Below are 23945 nucleotides of genomic sequence, written 5' to 3'. Positions count from 1 at the left end.
CTTTAATGGCCACATTCATATCGACAGTCTCTTCAAGGCAATTCGGGTTTTTAAAAATCATGTTTCTCAAAATTCTTCCAACCTGTACCTCTTACCCAAATCCGAAGGCACCGCCACGTTTTTAGGTATTTGTTACAGCAGCACTCCACTTCCTGGTATTGAAATGTTTTGGTTTCCCATGGCAGGTATGACAACGTACCACAAACCTGGTGGCCTAAAACAACAGGTACTTATTTTCTCACAGATGTGGAGGCCAGAAGTTCAAAATCAAGGTGCCAGCTGGGCTGTGCTCAGTCTGGAGGCTCCAGGGGAAGATCCTTCCTGCCTCTTCCAGCTTCTGGGGGCTCCAGGCATCCACTGGCTCGTGGCCGCATCACCCCAACCTCTCGTCTCTGTCCTCACACCATCTTCTCCTCTGTGCGTGTCTCAAATTTCCCTCTGCCTCACTTTTTTGAGGGCACATGTCACTGAATTTAGGGGCAGCCCAGATAATCCAGGATTATCTCAAGATCCTTAACTTCAGTGTATCTGAAAACACCCTTCTCCTGGCAAAGGCCACGCTTACAGGTTGCGGGGCTGGCTGTGGACACGTGCCTTTGCGGGGCCACGTCCTACCCACTGCTCTCTACAGCCCAGCTCAGAAGTCGGCCTCGTTTCTCCGTCCTTACCGCACTACCCTGGCCTGTCTCTCCTGGACTTCTGCCACAGACTGCCCTCAGCTGGTCACTCCTGCTTCCGTCTCGGAACCCCAGCAGCCCGCTTGCCTCACAGCCTCAGGGCCGTCCTCATCACAAGCCCCGGCTTAAGGCCCCGCAGTGCCTCCTCTTGACACCTGCTGGCACACAGCCAGCTCCTGCTGGCAGTTTATGTCTGAGCACAAGTGAACGCCCTCGGGAGGGCTCCCCAACGACCCCTAAGCTGATGTGCTCTCACCCCTCTGTGCACCGCCCTGCTCTGCACCACTAGGGGACACGTTTTACTTTATTCTCAGCATTTATCGGAACTGGGAAGTATCTTCTCTATCTACCCACCCGTCCTATCCATCCCCATCCACCCATCCATCTGTTTGCGAAACTGAAGAACAGAACTTCTCTTTGTGGTGAAAATATTTAACATATCCTGGGCTTCCCTAGTGGCGCAGTGGTTAAGAATCCGCCTGCCAATGCAGGAAACACGGGTTCGAGCCCTGGTCCGGGAAGATCCCACATGCCGCAGAGCAACTAAGCCTGTGCGCCACAACTACTGAAGCCTACGCGCCTAGAGCCCGTGTTCCGCAACAAGAGAAGCCACCGCGGTGAGAAGCCCGTGCGCCGCAACGAAGACCCAACACGGCCAAAAATAAACAAATTAATTAATTAATTTTAAAAAAAAAGAAAACATTTAACATATCTTGTTGCAGCCCCCTTGGCATTTCCTCTTCTCTCAACAGTGGCTTCCTGTGTTTGTGGGCTCTGGGCCTCCACTGTCTTCACCGCTATTTACTATCACACTATCTGGGGGTAGGCAAAACAAATTCAGACTTTTTTTTCTGATTGAAAATGTCCAAACAGGACTGTAAAAAGCAAACAAACCTGAAGAACTTCAGAAGTATCACTTTTACAAATAAGAAGTGACTCGTTATAGCTTCTATTTACCTCGTTGAAAGACGAGAGGTTGAGTTTTTTGGCAATGAACTTCTTTAGGTGCAGGACTGTGGCCTGGGCTGAGCAGCGGATCCATTTCCGTTTCAAGCCCCGCAGTTTGCTGCTGTTGCATTCCAGACAGATGCTCACCTTCAAGAGAAAGGACACAGCTGGGCAGGCTCATCAAGGGGGACCCTACTGGGTTACTCACTGGAGGCGTTCTTAGATATCTACTGATTCCATTAAATCTAAGAACGCTGACTTTTTTGAAATCATAAATCTGTTTTGACCTAAACACCGTAGAAAAAGAATTTCACTTTAATCTTTTTACACTGTCTTAAAAATCTGTTTACTATTTGCCATTTTGTGAAATAAAAATCTAACACTATTTATTCTGTCTTATTAGCATAGTACTTTAAAGTAAACCCGAGAATTATTTATTTATTGTGGCAGTATGTGCTGGCCTCAGAGTTAAACCGACAAAGACTGGAATCCTGTTCTAAAAGCTTCTGGCCGGTGGGACACACACGCATCTCCCCAGAGGCTGTGCTAAGTGCTCTGCAGAATGACAAGGAAAGACACGCCACACACACGGCAGGCACCACGGACCCTTCATCGAGGAAGGTCTCCAAAGGAGGTTGAAGAAGACAGCAAACTCACTAGAGAACAGCGCACTCTGAGCAAAGGCACAAAGTCTGAAGCTCACAGCTCTATCCTGGAAGATCGCGTTCAGTGGGATTAGAGTACTAGGTGTGCGGCAGGAACTTCAAGGCAACAAACTAAGGAAAAGTGGCTCTCGGATCAGGTGGTGCCTGGCAGACGCAGAAGGGAATGTGCTGAGGAGGGACAGCCCTGGCCACAGGTGAGCAAGTCCCACCTTAGATACCTCACCTCTCCTCACTCACAGGCAAGTAATTCTCCAGCAACAGCCACAAAAAATGGCACAAGCAGACCCCCAAAACTCAGACCAAAGAATTAACAAAGGAATTAACTGAAGCATGTATGTCTAAAACTACTAGAGGCATGAAAGAAGGAACTAAAAACATAACACACTAAGGATAAAGAACAGGCAGGTATAAAAGATAGCCAAATGTAACTTCTAAAAATAAAAAACCTATTCACGTAAATTAAAAATTCAATGGATGGTCAAATCACAGATGAGTCTCAGCTGAAGGCAGATCAATTTTCTGAAAGATCAATTTGAGCAAATTATCCAAAAGAAGTATAGAGACAAAGATATCAATTAAAACAAGAAAACAAAAGAAAGGTAAGAGACGTGCAGACAGATCAAAGAGTCTAACAAACACATCACAAGAGTTCCAGAGGAAAGAAGGGAAAATAAGGGAAAGGCAAAATTTGAGAAATAATGACTAAGGATCCCCCCAAACAATCAAAGACATAAGTCCTCAAATTCAGGAAGCAAAAGAACCCAACACAAAGGATGTAAGAGGAAACCTGCACCCAGACAGACATGGCGACCCCTCAGAACACAGGGGGCCAAGGCCCAGGGCAGCCACAGAGGTGGGCCCACAGGCAGGGCTGGCGCTCAGGCCACTGAGCCCAGACCCTGAGCCGACAGGAAGGAAGAGCAAAATTATCATTCAGGGTGGAAATGAATAAAGTCATCTGCAAACGGAAACAGAACGTAAGTAGGAGAAGATGTAGCTCAGGAAGAAAAAGCCTGAAGTGGATGGACTGGCTGGGGTTTAGGAGGTGCCCAGGCAGCAGGCAAGCTCTGGTGTTGTTTAGGAGGGACAGAAAGAGACTCATGTTAATTCTGGACTTTTAAAAAATGCATTCATTTTAGAATTTCATTAGCACTAAAATAATAAAAATAGGACATATAGCCTGCTAATCAGAGGCAAAAAAGAGATTAAATAAAATTTATTAATTCTACAGAAGGGACTCAAGGGAGGGGGCACAAAAAATACAAATGGAAAGCACAAACTAAAGCAGAAATAAACCCAACTTTACTAGCAATCGTGGTAAATGTAAAATAACTTGCCAGTTAAATAAATTTTGATTCGATTTTTAAAAAACCCCCAGCTCTCTGCTGTAGAAAGTGTCACATTTAAGAAAGATGTTAAAAAAACTGAAATACCAGGCAAATACCAGGCAAAAATAAAACAGACAGAGTTGTGTTATTACATAAAACAGATTTCTTAATAAGAAAAAACTCCCTAAGGATGGGAAGCATTTCTAAAGCTGAATGCACCTAGTAGCAAACTTAAGAATGATGAGAAGTAGAAGTCCCCAACGCAGTGGGGGTTTCAGAGTCTCTGTCAGGGATGCTGAATTCTGCCGGCCTCAGGCACACGGGCCAGATGGGAGTCTGTGTCCAGGGCCAAAGCAACAGGCCCAAGACCCCGGCAGGAACCAGCCGCACACAGAACCCTCAACCCAGCACCGGTAGCCGCGTGGGCACGGGCAGGGCCGCCGGCTGCACTCCTGTACCCCAGCCGGAGAGGCCTCGTGCCCGTCAGAGGTGCTGACCAGGTAGAGAGGGCACAGGCTCCCCAACTACGGGCGTGTCACCCGACGAGGAGGCTCAGTTTGTGTGAACGCAGGGGTGACCACGGAGTATGACCTACGTGGAGGAACTCAGGACGGTAACATGTTTAAACCTTTCACACAATGTTAACCTCTGGACTGTATGAATGTATTACCTATTTAAACGCACCAAGATAAAGCATGTTTGTAACTTTTTAACTGCTTCACTGCAGTATAACGTACATGTATCTGTTTTAAGTATACCATTCAGGAATTTTTAGTAAATTTAGAGAGGTGGGCAGCCATCACCACCATCCAGTCTGAGGTCAGTCCCATCAGCTCATAAAGACTCTTGGAGCCTTGGTGGTCAACCCCGCCCCACCCCAGGCGGCCGCCCCTTGGCCTGTCTGTGGACCGGCCTCTCCTGGACGGGCTATAGATGGGATCATACAAGACGCAGTCTTCCCGTCGGACTTCTCTCGCACAGTAAAGCGGTGTGAGACTCAGGTGCACGGCAGCACCTTGCACCGCTGACCAGTTCCCATTTGTCAACATCCCCGTCAACGCCTGTCAGTGGCTGTATTTTTGATTGTAGCCATCCTGGTGAGTGTAAAATGCTACTTCATTATGGTTTTAATCGGCATTTCCCTAATGACTAAAGTTGTTGAACATCATTTCACGTGACTATTAACCATTTGTAATTCTTCTTTGGTGAAACGTCTACTGAAATCTTTTCCCAATTTCTTAATTGGATTGTTTATCTTCTTATTAGTTTAAGAGTTATATATTATAGATACAAGTCCTTTTCAGAAACGTGATTTGCCAGTATTTTCTCGCAGTCTGTGGCCTTTTAAAATTTTCTTAATAGAGTCCTTTGAAGAGCAGCAATTTTTTTTTTTTTTTGGCTGCACTGTCGTTAGGCCCCTGACCAGGGACTGAACATGGGCCCTCGGCAGTGAGAGAGCAGAGTCCGATCCGTCGGACCAGCAGGGAGGTCCCAAAGAGCAGCAGTTCTTTTCTTTCTTTTCTCAAAGTGCTGCTTGCTTTATGTTTGTCTTATTTTCTGGCCCCACCATGCGGCACGCAGGATGTTAGCTCCCCGATCAGGGATCAAACCCACACCCCCTGCAGTGGAAGTGTGGAGTCCTAACCACTGGACCGCCAGGCAAGTCCCACGAGCAGCAGTTCTTAATTTCATGAAGTCAGTTTATCAATTTTATTTCCTGAGTTGTGTTCTTGGTTTTGGATCTGAGAACTGCAGGCCTAACCCAAGGCCCTAAACAGTTTCTCTCATGTTTTCCTATAAAGGTTTTCAACTTTCAGCTCTTATATATATTTTTTAATCAATTTATTTATTTTATTTATTTCATCTTTGGCTGCATTGGGTCCTTGCTGCAGTGCGCGGGCTTCTCATTGCGGCGGCTTCCCCTGTTGCAGAGCATGGGCTCCAGGCGCGTGGGCTTCAGCAGCCATGGCACAGGGCCTCAGCAGCTGTGGCTCGCAGGCTCTAGAGCGCAGGCTCAGTAGTCGTGGCGCACGGGCCCAGCTGCTCTGTGGCATCTGGGATTCTCCCGGACTAGGGCTCGAACCCGTGTGTCCTGCATTGGCAGGCAGATTCCTAACCACTGTGCCACCAGGGAAGCCCTAGCTCTTATATTTTGAGTTAACTTTCGTATGTGGTGTGAGGCAAGGCACAAATGAACCTTTCTGCACGTGGATGTCCGTCCAACTGTCCCAGCACCACTCGAAGAAGACACTATCCTTTCCCCAGTGAAGGGCCGTGATACCTGTGCTGAAAACCAAATGACCCTAAATCTAAGGGCTTATTTCTAGACTCCAGAATTGGTTCCATTGACTTAAAAGTCTACCTTAACACCTAAAACAAACGCCTTGATTACTGTAGCTTTTTAGTAAGGTCTGATTTTCAAAATTTTCAATGCATACTTTAAAAAATAAGTAGTGGGTCAAAAAGAAATCACAATGAACATTTCAAAATATTTAGAACCAAACAGTATAATGGAAACTATATGAAAATTCAACTCAAGAAATTAAGAGAAAGTACAAGAGGGAACGTAGAAAGAGCAGAAGGAAGGAGCGACTGGCGGAAAAGAAAGCGGTTCAGCCTCTGGCAACGACAACCAGAAAGCGAGAGGCATGCTGCGATGTCAGGAAGAGAGGCGGAGGAACAGGCGCACAGGCGGCAAGACCCGAAGACAAGCGCAGAATTCTAGGGGCCGCTCCATGCCCCAAGCGCTGAAAACCTAAGCGCAAACAGAAAGTTCCCTAGAAAATATATAACTGATCAAATGAACTAAAAAAGAAACAGAGGATTTGAGTAGGACTGAAATCATTAAGGAAATTTAATTTGTATTGATAGTTAAAAATCTTCCTACTCCTCTCCAAAAGAATTAACCAAGATCTGATGGCTTTATACAGGAAGTTTAACCAAAACAGTCAACAAAACTGATGCTCTTAATCTCATACAAACTCTCCTAGAGAATAAAAATGGGAAAAGAGAGCCTATCCCCAGCTCTGAGACTTACTACCTTGATACCAAAACTAAACAAATGCCTATGAAAAAGGTGTAGGCCAATTCCTGCAAAATGACTGAGAAAATGTCAAAAGACCCAACACACAGGTCCACGAACACAGAAAGCGATCTGCATGTAAAGGAACTGAGAGAGCCACACCCCGCTCCCCGGGAGCTGGAGATGGAAAGGAAACGACCCGCGGAACCCAGGGAGTCTGGGATGGGCAGCGCGTGGAGGACGTGCCCGGGGAGGCTGGGGCCAGCACCCAGGAGTCCGTGAGGGCTGCAATAATCAGAGCATCAGACAGAAAACAGTGAAATCCTCACCCCGTGGCGTGTGCTATGCACGCGACACGGGACACACTGCCGGTCCTACAGCTGTTCCGTGTCACACGGCACCTACAGGAAGCAGCTACATGACGCACCTCAAAAAAACTCAAAAGTATAATTTTACCTGAGGAAAGGGAGCTGCACAAAGACACCTGTTCTCTGGGCTCTGTGGTTTGTGGCTACATCATACCACCCAGCTGGGATACCCGCTCGGTAAACAGTCTCTGGAGAGCCCAGCAAGTCCCGCGGCTGCTTTCTAACCCTTCCTGGGCTGAGCGCTTGACGCCCTGTACCGCGCGCTGCCCACGCTCCGGGCCCTTCCCCGCCTGGCAGGCCCTGCTCCAGGCCCGGCCCACCCTCTCCCCTCCTCCCGCGCCCCACGCCTGGAGCCCCTGGTGCGTCCCCGCCCCGTGGCTCCGAGCGCCCCGACCCCAGGGCGCCTCAGCCCCACAGGGCGGGGGTCCTCACGGGCAGCACGTGGCGCGTCCTGGGGAAAGGCAGGCCAGGTGCCAACCGACCGAGCGCCCCCCTGCCGGCGGCAGGACACCTGATTCCCAAGGGAGCCACGGTGCGGGCGGCAGGGACACTGCCGAACAGGCGGCTGAACAGACTCCCAAGCACGGACCCTTTGAGCCCCGCCGTGGACGAAGCCACCGGAAGGACAGAGTGTCCTGCAAGGAACAGGCCCAGGACAGCCAGGAGCAGATAGGCCGCCAGGGTCCCGATGCCGGAGAGGAGGCGGGGGGACGGCAGCAGGTGGGGGGCCAACCCCACGCTCGAAACCGCCTGTGTAATCAACAGCAGCCCACCCCCGGCGCAGGCTGAGGGAGACGGAGCTGGCCCTGCCCGGCGGGCCTGCAGCTGCCCTGGAGGATGGAGGGGGCAGGCTCTCGGGAGGAGCGGCCTGGAACTAAAGTAACAACAGAACAACTTATTTGAAAAAGGGAAGAACAGCTGTGAAGGGGTCTGAAGTTGAAGCCCGGGGGCTCAGGGTCCCAGGAGGCAGCGTGGAGAGCAGGGTCCCCGAGTGGGAGGAGAAGGTGGGACGCCAGACACAGGATGATAGCAGGGACGGGCTCCCAAAGCCCTGACCTCCCCGGGACAGGGATCCTGCCAAGTTCCGAACGGGGGAACCAGTGCGCTCCTGAGGAAGGGGAACGTCTGAGGAAACGAACGTCCCGGTTACTGGAAGCCATCTGGTGAGAGCACGCGGCTCAGAGCAGTGACAGACCAGGTGCGCGGCGCTCAGCCTGGCACTGACTCTCGCCCCACAGGGGTGCAGCGGGGCCCACCCCCCGGGCAGGCTGCTGGCTCTTGAAAGCAACCGATGAAATAGACAAATCTTCAGCACGTTTGGGGTAAAAAAGAAAAGGGAAATATTAGTAACGATAAACACGCACACTGGAGATTGAACGCTGACGGAGCAGGGGTTAAGCGAGAGGGCCCACCCTGTGCCTGGAGGGGCCGGGCCGGCAGCTCCGACCCCAGATCCCGGCGGGGCCTCCAAGTCCAACAAGAGGTAACCCAGCAGAGCCCAGAAGAGGGGACACGCGGGCCCCAGAGGGGCGCCCTTCACCCCAATGTTTATTCTTCTCTCCATTCACGTGAAACGCATCTGAGCACACCCAGCATTCCACACAGACGCGCTTCTACTCCTGTGATGCTTGTGGAAATGTTTTAGCAACACAAGCATATAAACTGGAAAATTAAGGTTCCGTTATTCCATTCTTATACCTAAACCACACTATTTAATTATGTCTTTAATAAATGTAAGTGTACACATCCTCACGTTTTACTTATTAAATATATACGCACTGATTAGAATATGTACGTATACATAGAAAGGTGGATATAAGCAGACCTTGCTTTATTGAAGATTTGTGGCAGCCCTGTGTTGCCAGATGATGACCAATTTTAATTAAGCAATGTGCGCTGTTTTTTAGACATGACGAGACTACACACTAAACATACTACTGCACAGTGGAAACGTAACCTTTATATGCACTGGGAAACGCCCAAAATTCACAACTTGCTTTATATAGTGGTCTGGCACCGAACCGCAGTGTCTCCCGAGGTGTCCGTCTGTGTAAGTATGTGTGTGGGTAGCTATGCTACATATATACCCTGATACAGCCAATGCCCCTAAGTTTTCGTGGCTATTCCCGAGCTTTTCCTCTCCCAGATGAGGCTCAGAAGCCACTGGTTAAATTCCTATTTATAATAAACGGTTAAAGTCACAACCACGGAGATTAATTTGGGGAGAACTCACATCTCAACACCAACCTTCCATCCAGAAACATCCAACCATTCGGTTTTCTCTTACGTTCTCCCACAGAAGAGCGTGTCTTTGTTTCAACCTCACACATTTCTCGTTAGGCGGCCTCAGCGTTTTTATTAGTTATGGGAACAAGGCCGCCCACAGCGTCTGACTATGACACACTGGCCCCATCACCCGAACGAGCAGTTTCCCTGCGCTGTCCGAGGTGCCACGTCACAAGACGTGTAATCTGAGAGCCACGGTGCGCCCAGCTCACGTTCTCCCGTCTCCTAACTATTTGGGCTGGATCCCCCAACTCATGCTGAGTGACAGCTGAGAAGGGACATTTTCTTGTTCTGACACTCATGAGACAACTCTGTTCCATCATGAAGTGTGACGACTGCTGTAGCTGTCGAGTCAAGGTACCCTAATAAAAAGATCCATAGACATGGATATGGGATTTTATCAAACTCTTTTGTAGAATCACTGTGATGATTTAGTTTTCCTTTTTTAATCTGATAATGTAGTAAGTGACATATGAATAGCGCCCTCAAGGTTACATTCTCACCTTATTATGCATGGAAGATGCCTGTCCCACATTCTCCACAGGACAACCCGGGGTTGGGGTCGGGGGGGAGCTGAAGATACCCACGGCGGGTGGAGGCCGAACTTTAAACTTTTTATACCTAAAATGTTCCACAGTGAGTATGCATTACTTTGGCAATTAAAAAAAGAAGGGAATGGGAATTCCCTGGTAGTCCAGTGGTTAGGATTTGGTGCTCTCCCTGCCGAAGGCCCTGGTTCGATCCCTGGCCTGGTCGGGGAACTAAGATCCCACAAGCCACGCGGCACGGCCAAAAAAAAGGAAAGAAAGGTAAGTAAAGGAAGGAATTGGAAGGAAAAACTAAGAAAGTTGCTGACGTTTTAACGTCTGTACTGTCTGTCGCCCTCGGCCTCCTTCTTTGTTAAAGGAGAAGCGCCCCTGGGAGGGCGGGGGCCGAGGCAGCGCCCACCTGCTCGTCGCTCCTGTGGTAGTCGCCGTCCTCCTCCTGCTTCTCTTCTGCCGCTTCTTTGTTCGAACTGTCATCCGCTTTGGTTTCTCCTTTTAGCAAAAACAGAAAATACTGGGTCATGAATCTAAAGTGTTAAACCGTTGTTTTTTAACTCTACCGTACACTTGAACGCTATAAAAACCCACTGTATTAAGAGTTTGCACACGTGAGAACTGGGGGAGCGCTGCTCACCACGGTGCTTTACGCGCTGCGCCCTCGGGGCCAGTGGCACGTGTCCGGGCAGAGGCGCCCCACCAGCCCAGCAGCACCGACGCCTCGCGCCTCAACTACGCCAGGCAGCGAGCCATCCCCGAACTCTCACTGTTCCGGCATGGCTTTAAATGTTAAGACCCCACTTAGGGAAAGGCGGGATTCCTGGCTCCCTAGCTGCCTCTTGGCCTCGCCTCCCCGGGGGCCCCGAGCTCGCACAGTCTGCAGCCCCCGCTTCCCAGGCCGACAGCCGAGCCTCTCCCTGCTGCTCACACTGTTAGAAAAGCACACGGCGGACTAAAGGGGTTTCGGAATCTGTGTGGTCCATGGTGTCAAAGATTCAAATAAGTTGTTATGATACGTACAGATTCTAAAGCACCATTAATTTTACGTCATAGCCAAAGTGGAGTTTGGCCATTCTATGAGAAAACAGACAAAGCCAGGAGAAGAGCCCTGGGAGGCCCGCTGTCTGCATGCCCGTGCTCCCTCCACACCCCACCTCCAGGCACCTTCGGGTACCCCCTCAGGCTTCCTCTCACTGGCCCACCACGTAACCCCTCGGTCGGAGACCCCATTTCTCAGCACCACCTAAGTGACACTGACGACTGCCCACACCTCTGTCAAGGACCTGTGTGGGGAGTGGAGGGACACAAGGGGCTCTTAGCAAAAGGTCTAGCAAATAAAACCCAGCTCACTCACCATTTCGATGGGAATCTAGGTGCTGTTTTGCAGAACAGGTCTCCCCCTTGATGTCTCCAGGCACTTCCAGGCCTAATTTGTGGTAGAATTCCCTCTGTTTTCTCATTTCCGCTATTAAAAATTAATATATAATCCTTAATCTTAAGTAGGCAACGGATCACATTAAAATTCTGCTCACAAGTATCACATGAAGAAAACTGAAGATTTGGATTAAAAGTCTGAAGGCTTCTACTCGTGAGAAAATAACAACTTTGGACTGTGCCCCCTCAAATTTTGGAGCAGCTACCAGCTGTGGGCCGTGGGGCGCGTCCCGGGTCGGGGCCTGAGCCCCCCAAGTGGAGGTGCTGCCGGTTCTCTGGATGCGCGTTCACAGCCCCGCAGGCCCCTCCCAGGCAGGGCTGCCGTCCCCACCGCTGCTGTGGCCGCCCCTAGGAGTGCCCGACGGGGGGGAACCAGTACTCCCTGGCGTCTGTGGCTGGCGGTCACAGCTCGCTGAGTCCTGGAGGCACGGAGCCGCCCACCACAGGGGAAGGGTCCCTACTGAACGGGGGCGACGGGCACCACGCGGCCTCCTGCCCTGGCCGTCGGCCTCCAACCACTGAGTGGGGACTGGGCCGGGCGGCGAGAGGACAGCTGGTCCAGGCTGCACCCTCGCACGTTCCTGGGAAGGGCCGACTCCGAGACACAAGGTGGCTACTGACGTACAGTTCACATGCACGTAGCGAAGCAACAGTCACCGCCCAGGGCCACACGGGAGGTAGCAAAGGAAATTTAAACCCAAGCTGCTCAAACCAATAACGTATAGGTCATGCTGTGAAAAATATTTATGTGCAGGTGACCAAGGAAAGCTCGGTGGCACTTTTCGCCTGCACGTTTGTCTCGCCTAAACACCACGAGCTCCGCAAGGGCCAGGAACATGCCTTGGTCGCTTCCTGGACCCACACAGACACTCCAAAATACCTGATTGTGCAGGAAAAAATAAAAGTGTGAGGCAGCGGACCCGGACGGAAAGAGGGAGGCCTCTCAGAACTGCACTGAGCACAGGCCAGCCCAGAGCCGGGGCGTTGGAACCAAAGACGGCGAAACCACGAGTCTGTGAAGTCTGGGATCAGCTTGAAAGGAAACGTTTCCCTTAAACAGTCACATAAATGCCGGCAGAGGAATGAAGCCCTGAAACGCACTGCTGCTGGTGGGAGCCTGTTCCTATCTGTCCTTCAGGGAGGGCAGGGTCTGCAGGTAACAGCCCCCCTGATCAACGCGAAGAGGGACTCCTCACCTGACAGGTGGACAGGATGCCGCTTCACACACGGGCAGACACTGCACTTGGAACGCAGTGAGGGTCTGTGGCCGCCCCGCGTCAAGCGAGTCTGTCGGCACCTTTTTCCAACAGCGTCTGCTCACTTTGGGTCCCGTTTTGGTAATTCTCGAAGTACTTCAAACTTTTCCATTATTGTTTTATTTGTTATGGTCTCTGTGATCAGTGATCTTTGATGTTACTATTTTAATTGTTTTGTTTTGTATTTTTAATTAAAAGATGTATACTGCTTTTTAGGCATAATGCTATCGCACATTTAATAGACCGCAGTATAGTGTAAACGTAAGTTTTTTATATGCACTTGTGTATGATCTGTGTGATTCACTTTATTGCAACATTCGCTTTACTGTGACGGTCTGAAACCGAACCTGTGGTATTTCCGAGGTCTGCCTGTACCTGATTTTAATTTCCATTTCTTTAATTTTCACCTATAAGAATGAAAAAGGATTGAAAAATAACAATACTCAATGTCAGATATACACAGGTGTAGAAATGTCAACTGGGATAACTTTTCAGGAAAGTACCTCAGCATATATATAAAAAATATTTTAAAACTTAACTGCTGACCCAAAAGTCCCTACTGCTAGTGATGTATCCCAAGGAAATAACCGGGTAAGGGCATAAGAAGATAAAACCTTATTTGCAACAGTGAAGTATCAAAAACAACCTAAATGGTAAGTGTCTGACAACGTGGGCTGGGCCAATCAGAAGAGCTGACTCCCGGGGCTTCGCTGGTGGCGCAGTGGTTAAGAATCCGCCTGCTAATGCAGGGGACTGGGTTCGAGCCCTGGTCCGGGAGGATCCCACATGCCGCGGAGCAATTAAGCCCGTGCACCACAACTACTGAGCCTGCACTCTAGAGCTCGCAAGCCACAACTACGGAGCCCGAGTGCCACAACTACTGAAGCCCGCACGCCTAGAGCCCGTGCTCCACAACAAGAGAAGCCACTGCGATGAGAAGCCCGCGCACCGCAACGAAGAGTAGCCCCCGTGCGCCACAACTAGAGAAAGCCCGCACGCAGCAGCGAAGACCCAATGCAGCCAAAAATTAAATAAATAAAATGAAATTTATAAAAAAAAAAAAAAGAAGAGTTGACTCCCCGCCAGACTCATTCTGTCCCAGAAGACATTTCCAGACAGGGCCACAGAGCCGCAGAACCCTTCTCAACACCACATTGGAGATACCACTATCGTCCACTACTGACAGCTGACACGCAAGATAAATCTAACTTATGTGCTACGCTGGGGTAAGAGAGTGGGCCATTTACTCAGTGGATACTTTGCAGCCAACAGAAAAGATGACGCAGATCATATTTATGGATGCGGGGCAGCTCTGCAACAAACTGTTATGAGAACATTACAGACAGAATACGACCTCATTTTGGGGTGAAAGTGATGACGGTAAGACTAGGATGCTGTGAGGTCAGGGGAGGGAGGAAAGGCTTACAGAAAGTAACACCACCCTGGGCACATGTACTCCACTGCACCACAAACCTCGGGCTCATCACAACAGATGCAGGAGCATCATCTGACGGAATCCAACACCCACCCCTGACAAACAGCAGCCGTGCCTGATGAAGGGCACGCAGGAGCCTGCAGCCGACTTCAGGCCTGCGGGTCGGAGACTGAGCGCCTCCCCGGGGTCAGGAACAGGACGGGTCCCACATCACAGAGTTCTAGCCCGGGGCTGGCAGACGCTGCTGTGAAGCACACACAGTGAACATCTGGGGCTCTGTAAGCTGGACATCAAAACTGAGACATTTCGTCAGTACTTACGCAACAGAAGAGAGAACAGAATTTTTATTGAGGAAACTGAAATAGATATATATTCAATACAATATGTACACAGGCATACATATCGGGTGCACTGCTGCCATTATTATTTTGAACAAACTGTTATCTATTAGATAAATGAAGAATAAGAAAATTAAGCGTCTTTATTTTACCTTCACTTATTTCTTCTTTGATGCTCTTCCTTTCCTTAGTAGATCTGAGTTTCCGACCTTTATCATTTTCCTTCTTTCTAAAGAACTTCTTTTAACAACATCTCTAGAAGGCAGGTTTACTGGCAACAAATTCTCCCAATTTCTCTTTGTCTGAGAAAGTCTTTATTTCTCCTCACTTCTGGAGGATAATTTCTCAGGGTACAGAATCCTGGGCTGCTGGTTTTTCTCTCAATGCTGTAAATATCTCGCTTCACTCTTTGCTCGCAAGGTTTCTAAGGAGAGGTCAGATGTAATTCTTATCTCAGTTCCCCTGTAGGTAAAGTGTACCCCTCCCCTCCAGCTCCTTTCGGGACTTTTTTCTTTATCTTTGACTTTCTGTACGTTGAAACCGACATGCCCAGGTGTAATTACTCTGGCATTTATCCTGCTGGGTGTTCTCTGGGCTTCCTGGATCTGTGGTTTGGTGTCTGACATTGATTTGGGGAAATTCTCAGTTAAAATGTTTCAGTATTTCTTCTGTTCTTCCCTCTCTTCTCCTTCTGGATTCCCCATTATGTTACACCTTCGCCCCACAGGCCTTAGATGTTCTGTTCTTTCAGCCTTTTCCCTTTGCTTTTGGGTTTTCAGGGACTCTGTCGAGATGTCCTTTTGCTCAGAGGTTCCTTCCTCAGCCGTGTCCACTCTAATCAGCCCATCAGAGGCAACCTTCATTTCTGCTGCAGGGCTCTGATCTCTGGCGTTTCTTTTCGGTTCTTCCTTAGGATTTCCACCTCTCTGCTCACATTCCCCTTATGTCCTGCATGCTGTCTACTTTATCCATTAGAGCCCTCAGCACGTTGACCACAGTTGTCTTAAGTCCCGGTCTGATAATTCCAACATCCCTGCCATGTCTGGTTCTGATGCGTGTTCCATCTCTTCAGATTCTGTTTTTTGCCTTTTAGCATGACTCGTCATTTTTTTCTTGTTAGCTGGACATGACACTGGGTAAAAGGCACTGCTGTGAATAGGCCTCAGTGCTGTGGTGGTGGGTGGCGGGGACAGGACACCCCACAGCCTTGACCACGGTTGTCCTCGGTGAGCTTGAGCCTTTGGACTGTGAACCTCGCTCGTGCTTCTCAGGTTTTCCTCCCCACTCGGGCGGGACAAGGTGGCTGAAGTTGGGTCTTTCCTGCCCCCAGGCCAGTTTTGCTCCGATAATAGCCCAGCAGGCAAGGTTGTGGTTAACCGGGTCCCCGGAGGTCAGGTCTTCTTCAGACGTACCCGGGGCTTGGGGCACTTCTTTCCCCTCCCCTGCTGGGGGAACCTGGTCGAGTTCCTGGAGACGAACCTCACAGCATCGCGAGGCCCACTGTGAGACCAGCCCCCGGGCAGGTCTCAACTCTTGGACTTGTCTACCAGGAGCCTCAGTGACCCCTCAGCCACAGGTCAGTCTCTCCTGCCCAGGCTCTGGCTCCTGGGCGTTTCCGGTCCTGAGTCTGCAGCAGGCAGCCGTGTGCCCCCGCGTCTGTGGTCAGTGCCCCATCTCGGGGGCAGCGGCTGGCCCTGCACCCTCCTCTCTTACAGTCTAAGAACTGCCGATTGTTCAGTGCGTTCTGCCTTTTACTTGTCGTTGGGACGAGTGGAGACTTCTAAGCTCCTTAGGTGAGGCACCAGAAACCTGAAGTCACGAAGTTAAAAACACAGTAGCAATACCCGAGCGTGAACTTTGCAGTGCGGCCACTAACGAGAAGAGTGGACGCCTGTCGGGTGGCGGATGACGTTTGTTTAGTGGGGTAAAAAGTGCGTGCCGCTTAGCGTCAAAACTGACCACTCATGTCCATCTGTAAGGAGATCTTACATACTTCACCTTGAAAATGTCTTTGCACACAGAAATACTGACCTCAGTCCAGAGCAGTCATCACTCAGAAGGCGCTGAGGGAATTCTATTAGATTCTTCTCTTGGGATTTGCCTTTGTTCCACAGACTGATCACTTCCCAGTGGAGGTCAGGTGGATGCCCCTCGACTGCACAGCTAAATGGATTCTGAAACACGGAAGCTGCTTCACCTGCACCAGGCCCCAGACTCCACCAGGGCTGTTTGCTGGGGCTCAGCAAACAGGTCTGCTGTGAGTCTAGGGGATGGTCTCCGTTCCCCTTGAGCTGCCGACAGCCCGGGGCGTCCGCACGGCAGCTGGATGGGGCTTGCGATTCAAGAGACGTTAGTTGTTGAAAACTTCCCACATTGTAGGTTTTGCATTTCAGTATTGCTCTTCCTTATGACATTAGGCTGGATTCATCAAGAAACATTATTAGGTCTTTAACAAAAGCAAATTTCCAAAGCCATTCGGTGTGACGTTGTTAAAGGTGTTTCTTTTCATTCAGAAAAACTTCAATCTGCCCTTAGCTCAAGAAAACCTCAAAAAACAAAAAAACACACACACAACAAAAAACTTACCACCGTCAAGGCATCAAAATATTGTGCGGCTGTGACAAGGGAAGTCGGGATATTCAGCTTTTAACTCTGACAAAAATTCACACAAATGATTACATCCCAAAGTGCGAATGGATTCCACCACGGACACCACTGGTTCAGGACATACGAAAGATCCAAGTATCTTCTGCAAAGTGCCTGCTGGTTGATGAGTACCGTGATGAGCCTTCACAGTTTAGTCAATTTGTTCAACCAGGTATTTCCCTGACCCCCACACACGTTCACCAACACGGCTGTGACACATCTCAACAGAGCCCACTTCAGGTTGTACTGAGTTAGCATCTTCTCAACTTCCTGGAAAACCCTCTCTCCTGCGGTTGTGCCCCGTGGACTCTGCACAGAGGCTCATTCGCCCGTCACGTCAAACGCACCCAATAAACACTGCGCAGATCGGAGACTCCGGAGCCGAGGAAAACCACTCAAACTGCCCGCCTCGCTTCCGAGGGCTGGCGTTGCCCCTAACTGTCAGCTCCCTGAGCGACGGTTCCCGCCACGGCTCCTGTTCTCAAACAGGCTCACTTCCTCTGGACAGACTTCCTCAGCTGCTGCAATCAAACAACATTTCACCAACTCATCACTAGTAAGTGCTTTTCCTTGCGTGACCAACAAACGAGCCAACCAGAAACCTACTCTGAGTGCAGCCTTATAGGTTATTCTTACTTTTGTGAAGAAATCCTGCTGTGATGAGACACTCCATTGTAAATTTTCAATTCTTTCTAAAAGCTGCTTTCCTCTGAGTGCTTAGTCTGATGCCAACACGTCTTATAACTTTCTATTTTAACACAGATGTAGTGTCACCGCAAGATAAACAGGATGCTTCCCCCGGCTGACAATGACAATCCAAGGACAAAACCACCCACCCGTCACCATGGCTGAAAAGCTGGACGCTTCTCCCCTCGTCTTGATGCGGTGGGTGCTGGTAATACAGCCTCCACAGCGTTTGTGCTGACGGGGCTGGTCCACCTGCTGCAGATGCTCCAGCCGCCGGCGAGTGTGAGACAAACGTGCGTCCCTGAATGAGCGGGGCTGTGTTCCAGCAAACTATCCATGGACGGAGACATCTCAACGCAAAACTTCCACGTCACAAAATATTTTCTTTTGATTTTTTTCCAACTACTTAAAAACGTGGGGACTTCCCTGGTGGTCCGGTAGTTAAGAATCCACCTTCCAATGCAGGGGACATGGGTTCGATCCCTGATCCGGGAACTAAGATCCCACGTGCCGCAGGGAAACTAAGCCTGTGCTCTGTAACAAAGAGCCCGTGCACGGCAAAACACAGCGAGGACACAGCACAGTGAAAAAAAAAAAAAAAAGAAAAACGTGAAAAACACTCTTGGCTCAGGAGCTGCACGCGACAGGCAGGGCCAGGTCTGGTCGGCAAGGGGTCTGCCGGCTCCTGCTTCAGCCAGCGCGAAGAGGCAAGAGAAAGAAACGCAGGTGCAGCTGCTTGGCGGAGCAGCCCTGCTCCAGGATAAAGCCCTCAGACGTACTCACCCACGTCCACAAAGTTTGTAACAGAACATTCACTGCGCCCCTCCCCAGGTTTAAAGCAAAAGATGACACACGTGAAGTGTCAGTCAGGAGAGGAGCCTGGACGAACGGGAGGGGCCCCAGCAGCCACCGTCGAGACCCCGGAGAGGAGCAGCTGCAGCCGCGCAAAGGCGTGTCACACAAAATAGGTCACGGATAAAGTTTACAGGTAAAGATGCTGCCTCAGGGAAAACGGGCTTTTCTAAATTATAAAAACAAAAAGAAACAAGAAACAACTAAAAAACTCATTTTCCACCTAAAAGGCTTCATCTACAAGGGAACAGAAAAACACAGTCTACCGGCCACAGGCTGGATCCAGAAAGCCAAGCCACTTTTTATTTCCCAAAATTCGTGAGAGGATGCATGCCGGAAGTGAAGCCCCCTGCCACAGGGTAGGCAGCTCGAAGGGGCTGCAGAGCAGGAGGGCATCCTCCAGACACCCCGGGCCCCCAGGGTCACTGCTCTGTCTCGGGTGAAATGTGCTCTGGACTCTCTGGAGGACCCGGAAGAGGGCCCATCTCAGAAACCAGCTTTACAAGCTGGCCCAAAACCAGAGAAACTGCAGACAGCCCACGTTCAGAAAACAGCCCGCTGCTACGGACTTGGACACTACAGCGATCTTTTAAAGAGCAACAAAGGACCGAAAGTTTGAGAAAACAGAGGAATGGATTATTTGCCTACCCAGAAAGCACCCTGGACTGAGGGCAGAGCTCAGGCTGCCTTGGGCATTAGTGTGAACTTGGGGAATTCTGGAATCCCTCCGGTTCTTCCACTTCAGGGTGGCGATCACGGCTACAGGCTGCCTGTGGAGAGGACGAGGGGACGCATGCAAAGGACAGGCTCGACAGAAGTCGGCAGAGTTTTACACCCGCCCTCTTCCCTCACAAGCCAAAGCTCCACTGAGAACGCGTCACTGTGCTCCCCACGCGCCGACTGCTGGCCTGAGACACCACCGCCCCCAGGGGTGAGCCGAGACCCTGCAGACCGGCTCCAGGGAGCCAAGTGGGCAGTGCCCGCCAGCCACAGATCGAGGAGGCCTTGAACTTCAAAAAGGACAGTAACTGCAATAACCTGAGAACAGTAAATGCTCAAAGCCATCTGATCGGGGCTGGAGCGGCTGGGAAACCAGCTCATTTTCTGTAAACAAATAAAGGAAAACTTCACACGTTTGTTCTGCTGTTCTGTACAGAGTGGATCTCGGGAAACCAAGCCAGGGAGCGTGTCTTTATGGAGGCCTCCCCGCCATCAGTGGAGGCGGGTGACGGAACAGGGGGCACGGTCTGGCTGCCTCCAGGCCTCACGGGCTCTGCGGGGCCTGGCTGGCAGGACCACATCTGCGAGGGCCCCGTCTGGGCGGAGTGACACTGGAAGGCGCCAGAGTCCGACGGGGCCTCTTGATCCCACCCACACACAGGAACGTGGAGACAGGAGGGGCCAAGGGGGGGACCCGCGTGGACCTTGACTGAGACCAACTAAACCCTGAGAGACGGGAACGCCTCACCCACTAGGACCTGATGCAATAAGGAATCAGTACTATCATCTCGGTTTACAAAGGTGCTGTAGCTCCGAGTTTTAAGAAAAATCCTTCTCTTTGGGGAACGAATGGCAACGTTTCCAGGTGAAAGAACAGGAAGGGTGGGGGAAGGAGGTGAACAGGTTTCACCACAAGCTGACAACTCCTGACCCTGGATCATAAATACATCGAGTTCTTTACAGGATCTTGCGTGTTGCACACTGCAAATATCCTGTAACGATTTCCATCGGTGTGAGCGCTTTATTCTCCTGCAGTCTTTGCCTTTCCCCAGCACTAGAAAACCCTTCAAATGTCCGAATGTGATTGTTTTTATCTACATTTACTCAAGAAATTTAAACTCCTTTTGTATGAATGAATTCTACGAACAATTAAAGAAGACTTTAACGATATCACTCCCTAGGTTGTGTCTTAAAGATCAGATGTGACATCCACTGACCTAACTGAATAAGCCTGTACTTGAAATTATAACCCTCTTCTGAAACACAGTGGTGAGAAAACACTGCCCAAATGAATTGCTAACGTATCTTATCTTTGAAAGAAAGTTGTGCCTAGTTTTTATTAGCTGGCACTGCTTCACCAGCCACTGCCCACACTGAACAGATTTCTGAGGCCTGTGTCCCCACCCGCCCCCCCAACAAGGGCAGGACAGTCTCAGTGTTCAGAACTGCAGAAAAGTTTTAAAAAGAACAGCCGTTTCCACTTTCAGGATATTTGTACCACAGAGTATTTCTTCTCAACTCTCATAGATTTGACTTTAACTACAGTTAAACTTTACTGACACAGGGTCCCCGGCCTCACCTCCAGGCGGCACAAGTGAGAGGCCACCCTGCGCCTCCTGAGCGAAGCGGGAGGTGTGAGTGACGATGGATGAAACCGGCCAGCACATGGCCCCCGTCTGCCCCGGGCCCCAGGCCAGCGGCTCGGCGGAAACTGCACCGACTGGCCGGCCGGCCGAGCGAGACGTCCAAAGCCAGGACCCCGGAGAGAAAAGCCCCTCAAAGGCCGTGCTGCAGACGCAGAAGTCCAGGTGGATGCTCTGACACTTACCTTCTTGGAGGCCTGGGACCAATTTGTAAACAATATCTTGCATGGTTCTGTCATGACTGGCAAAAAGAACAGAACAGGTGGGTTAGCCAGAAGCGTCAATTCTCTAATTCTCGAACGTTTTCCATTTAACAATAATAAACTCCACAATCACAAATTTGGAGTTTTGGTTGAATTTTGCTTCTAGTTTGCACTTCAGAACAAGTCTGTGCTAGCAAAAGTGACACGTGGCCGGAAGGAACCCGTTGTTCAATTTGGGCTCTATATGCTTGTGAACATTTCAAGTAAGGAGGAGGACACAGGCAAGATCCTTCGGTGACCAGCTCCCTCTGCCCGCTGGGCTTCTCAAGTCCTAACAGGTATCAGGCAGCCTGGGCTGTGCCAGACCAAAGGGAGTTTCCCACGCTTTCCTGACCAGGGTCCGCGCCAAGAAATACCTTTCACACTCCCGTGTACCTGAACGCGTGGCGCGTGCGCACACACAGAAGCATAAAACACAGCTGGCCTCCAGCAGACACGACACCCTCCGAATTTGCTACTAAAGCCACCAGCTTCTCAGAAAGCTCGTCCGACCCACAAGAACAGGACGCTGGGCAGAACCGCTGCCACACGGCTTGACATCGGGCTGGCTGGTTCCTAGGTCTTGACCTGGGAGCGGCCTCTCCCTCCCACGACACACCTCAACTCGGGGGTCAAAGTGCAGCCGGCCCCCTCCTTCAGCCCCGCCCCTCCTGGCAGGGCGGCCCCCATCTGCCCCGGGCCTTAGGCCAGCGCCTCGGCGGAAACTGCACCGACTGGGCGGCCGGCCGAGCAGGGCGGCGCGAGGCTCGGGGCGAGGCCCGGGCCGCTTACCCGATGTACTGCAGGGGGTGGCTCTGGTGGATGACGATCCTGCACGTGGGGCACGTGTTGTTCTCCTCCAGGTACTTCACCAGGCAGCTCCGGCAGACTGCAGGGAGCGCGCACGTCAGGGCGATGCGCGCGCACGCCAGAGGGGCGGGGCGCGCATCAGAGGGAACGGGAGCGCGCACGTCAGGGAGCGCGTCGGAGGGGTCTCCGCTCCTCCCGGTAGGGCTCCCCGAGGCCACAACGGGACACTGGTGACAGGCCCGCCGCCCGGGTCCACCACCACGGAGGAGCATCAGCTGCCCCTGGACAGAGCTGAGGCCCAGAAACAGGAGGGGAAACTGGAGGAGCAGCTGAGGGGGCCGCAGATGCGCCTTCACGTCCTGTCACAGGGGCTCCGCCACAGGGGCAAACAGTTACATTCTAGAAGTTAGCCTGAAAGATCACCGGATTTCTTTGTAGGACAAAATGAGATAAAATTTGCTGAATATAACATAAAATACTGCCAGCCAATATCTTAAAATACAATTAACTTTAAAATAAAAATTCTGTCAAAACTGGCAAATATTTTATTTTCTAAACTGAAAAATACAGGATCAAAACTCGTCAGTGTTAGAGGATTCGTTTTACTTTAGGAAGTGCCTGCCCCTCGGCATCCTGGGCCGGCCTCACAAGAGGACCCAGCCTCCAGGTGAAGGCTGCAGCCTGCTCGGCAGGGGCAGGGGCGGCAGGGCTTAAAGTAAGGCGCGCCCAAGGTCAGCGCCAGCTCGAAGTCTAGACCTCCAAACACCCACCGGCCTGAGGGGCAGACGAGCAGACTCCTCTGTCTACAGAGTTTAAGGAAGTCATTTGCAAACGGCAAAAATAAGCGTTTCTGCCCACTAGAAACGAATATTCTGTCGTACCACACGTAACGGTTTAGTTGTTACATCGAAATACCTAAATTTTCCTGTTTTTATTCAGCTTTCTTAAGTGACATGTCTACTGAAGTTACCCACAGTGTTTTAACTTCAGACAATTTTTCTCATTTATCTTCAAGATCTCCTTTATTCCTGCTGCTGTGTCCTGCTGTGTACTTGAGCTAAAAGCTTTTGGTAAAAAAAGCCAAAGTATCAAAGAGCACACAGGACATTCCCCACATACATGTGTGCACTCAGTCACTGCTCCCCCCCACGGCTGTCTAAGGCCACATTCTAGAATATTCTGCACATACATGTGTGCAGTCACCGTGCCGCCCCACCCCCACCCCCGGCTAAGGCCACGTTCTAGAATTTTCCGCACATACACGTGTGCAGACACTCGGTCACCGTGGTCGCGTCGATGAGATACCCGCTGCACAGGCGGCAGGTGATGTGGGCGTTTATGTCCCAGAGTTTAATCTTTCTGGTCAACATCTTTGGCTTCTGCAAGAAAAAAACACGTATTAACTAATACATGAAATGGTGTGATGTTTCATCAAAGGTTCGGGTCCAGCGGAAATCGAGCTACAGTCTGTGTGTCCAGGAGGAGCTCAGCGTGAGCAGGGCTGAGGCCAGGTCCCCGCCCTGCGGCCCTGCTTCCACCATGAGACAGGCAACCACCCGGCCGCCCCTGGAGGACTGGGTCATCCTGGCCCCAGGGCAGCGCTGGGCCGCAGACACGCTGCCGCTTCTCGCTTCTCCCCCTTCTGGGCCCCCGGGCCCTCTCTTCCTGCTCAGAACCCCGCGAGGCCAGCTGGTGAGGTGGCGCAAAGCAGGGGAGGTTTGTGGAGCAGTGGGCGGAGAGGCCAGGGAGCAGGTGGGCCGAGCTGAGTCTGGGTCTAGGCAGAAGAAAACGTGGTCTCTCTGGAGCTCTGGTTCCTCCGTAAAGCCGACCACATGGGAGCAGCTAAGGCCGCCCCACCCTGGGAAGCACAGCCCACAACACGGCATCATAAAAGTCCAAACGTCTGTGCACTGAAGTGTGGACGCGTCGTCTCTGCGCCGGTGGGCGGGTGCCCTCCAGAGCTGTGGTGGCTCTGACTGGCTCTCCTGCCAGGCCGCAGGCTCACGAGGGCAGGGTCTTGTCATCTGACCCAGTACAATGCTGTGC

At 51.0% G+C, this 23945-nt stretch overlaps 1 protein-coding gene across 8 annotated transcripts in view; it reads right to left on the bottom strand.

Annotated features, from left to right (window-relative positions):
* PCGF3 (polycomb group ring finger 3) overlaps nucleotides 1-23945 on the bottom strand; it is a 54871-nt gene that overhangs the window by 12492 nt on the left and 18434 nt on the right. For 7 of the 8 annotated variants that reach the window (XM_089911362.1, XM_089911364.1, XM_089911363.1 and 4 more), the window contains 6 exons: nucleotides 23161-23278; nucleotides 21882-21978; nucleotides 21033-21088; nucleotides 11191-11301; nucleotides 10243-10331; nucleotides 1635-1772 (listed from right to left, as the gene is read on the bottom strand). In XM_089911362.1, the coding sequence (XP_089767488.1) occupies nucleotides 1635-1772; nucleotides 10243-10331; nucleotides 11191-11301; nucleotides 21033-21088; nucleotides 21882-21978; nucleotides 23161-23269 (600 nt within the window). In that variant the 5' untranslated portion in view covers nucleotides 23270-23278. The remainder of the gene's footprint in view (nucleotides 1-1634; nucleotides 1773-10242; nucleotides 10332-11190; nucleotides 11302-21032; nucleotides 21089-21881; nucleotides 21979-23160; nucleotides 23279-23945) is intronic. The other variant, XM_089911366.1, reaches the window with a different exon arrangement.

Source organism: Delphinapterus leucas, chromosome 5 (assembly GCF_059928025.1).
Source record: "Delphinapterus leucas isolate spDelLeu-1000000601 "Yukka" chromosome 5, BTC_Dleu_Yukka2, whole genome shotgun sequence".
Lineage (NCBI taxonomy): Eukaryota > Metazoa > Chordata > Mammalia > Artiodactyla > Monodontidae > Delphinapterus > Delphinapterus leucas.
Note: the sequence above shows the minus strand (reverse complement) of the source record. Positions and strands in the feature narration are given on the sequence as shown.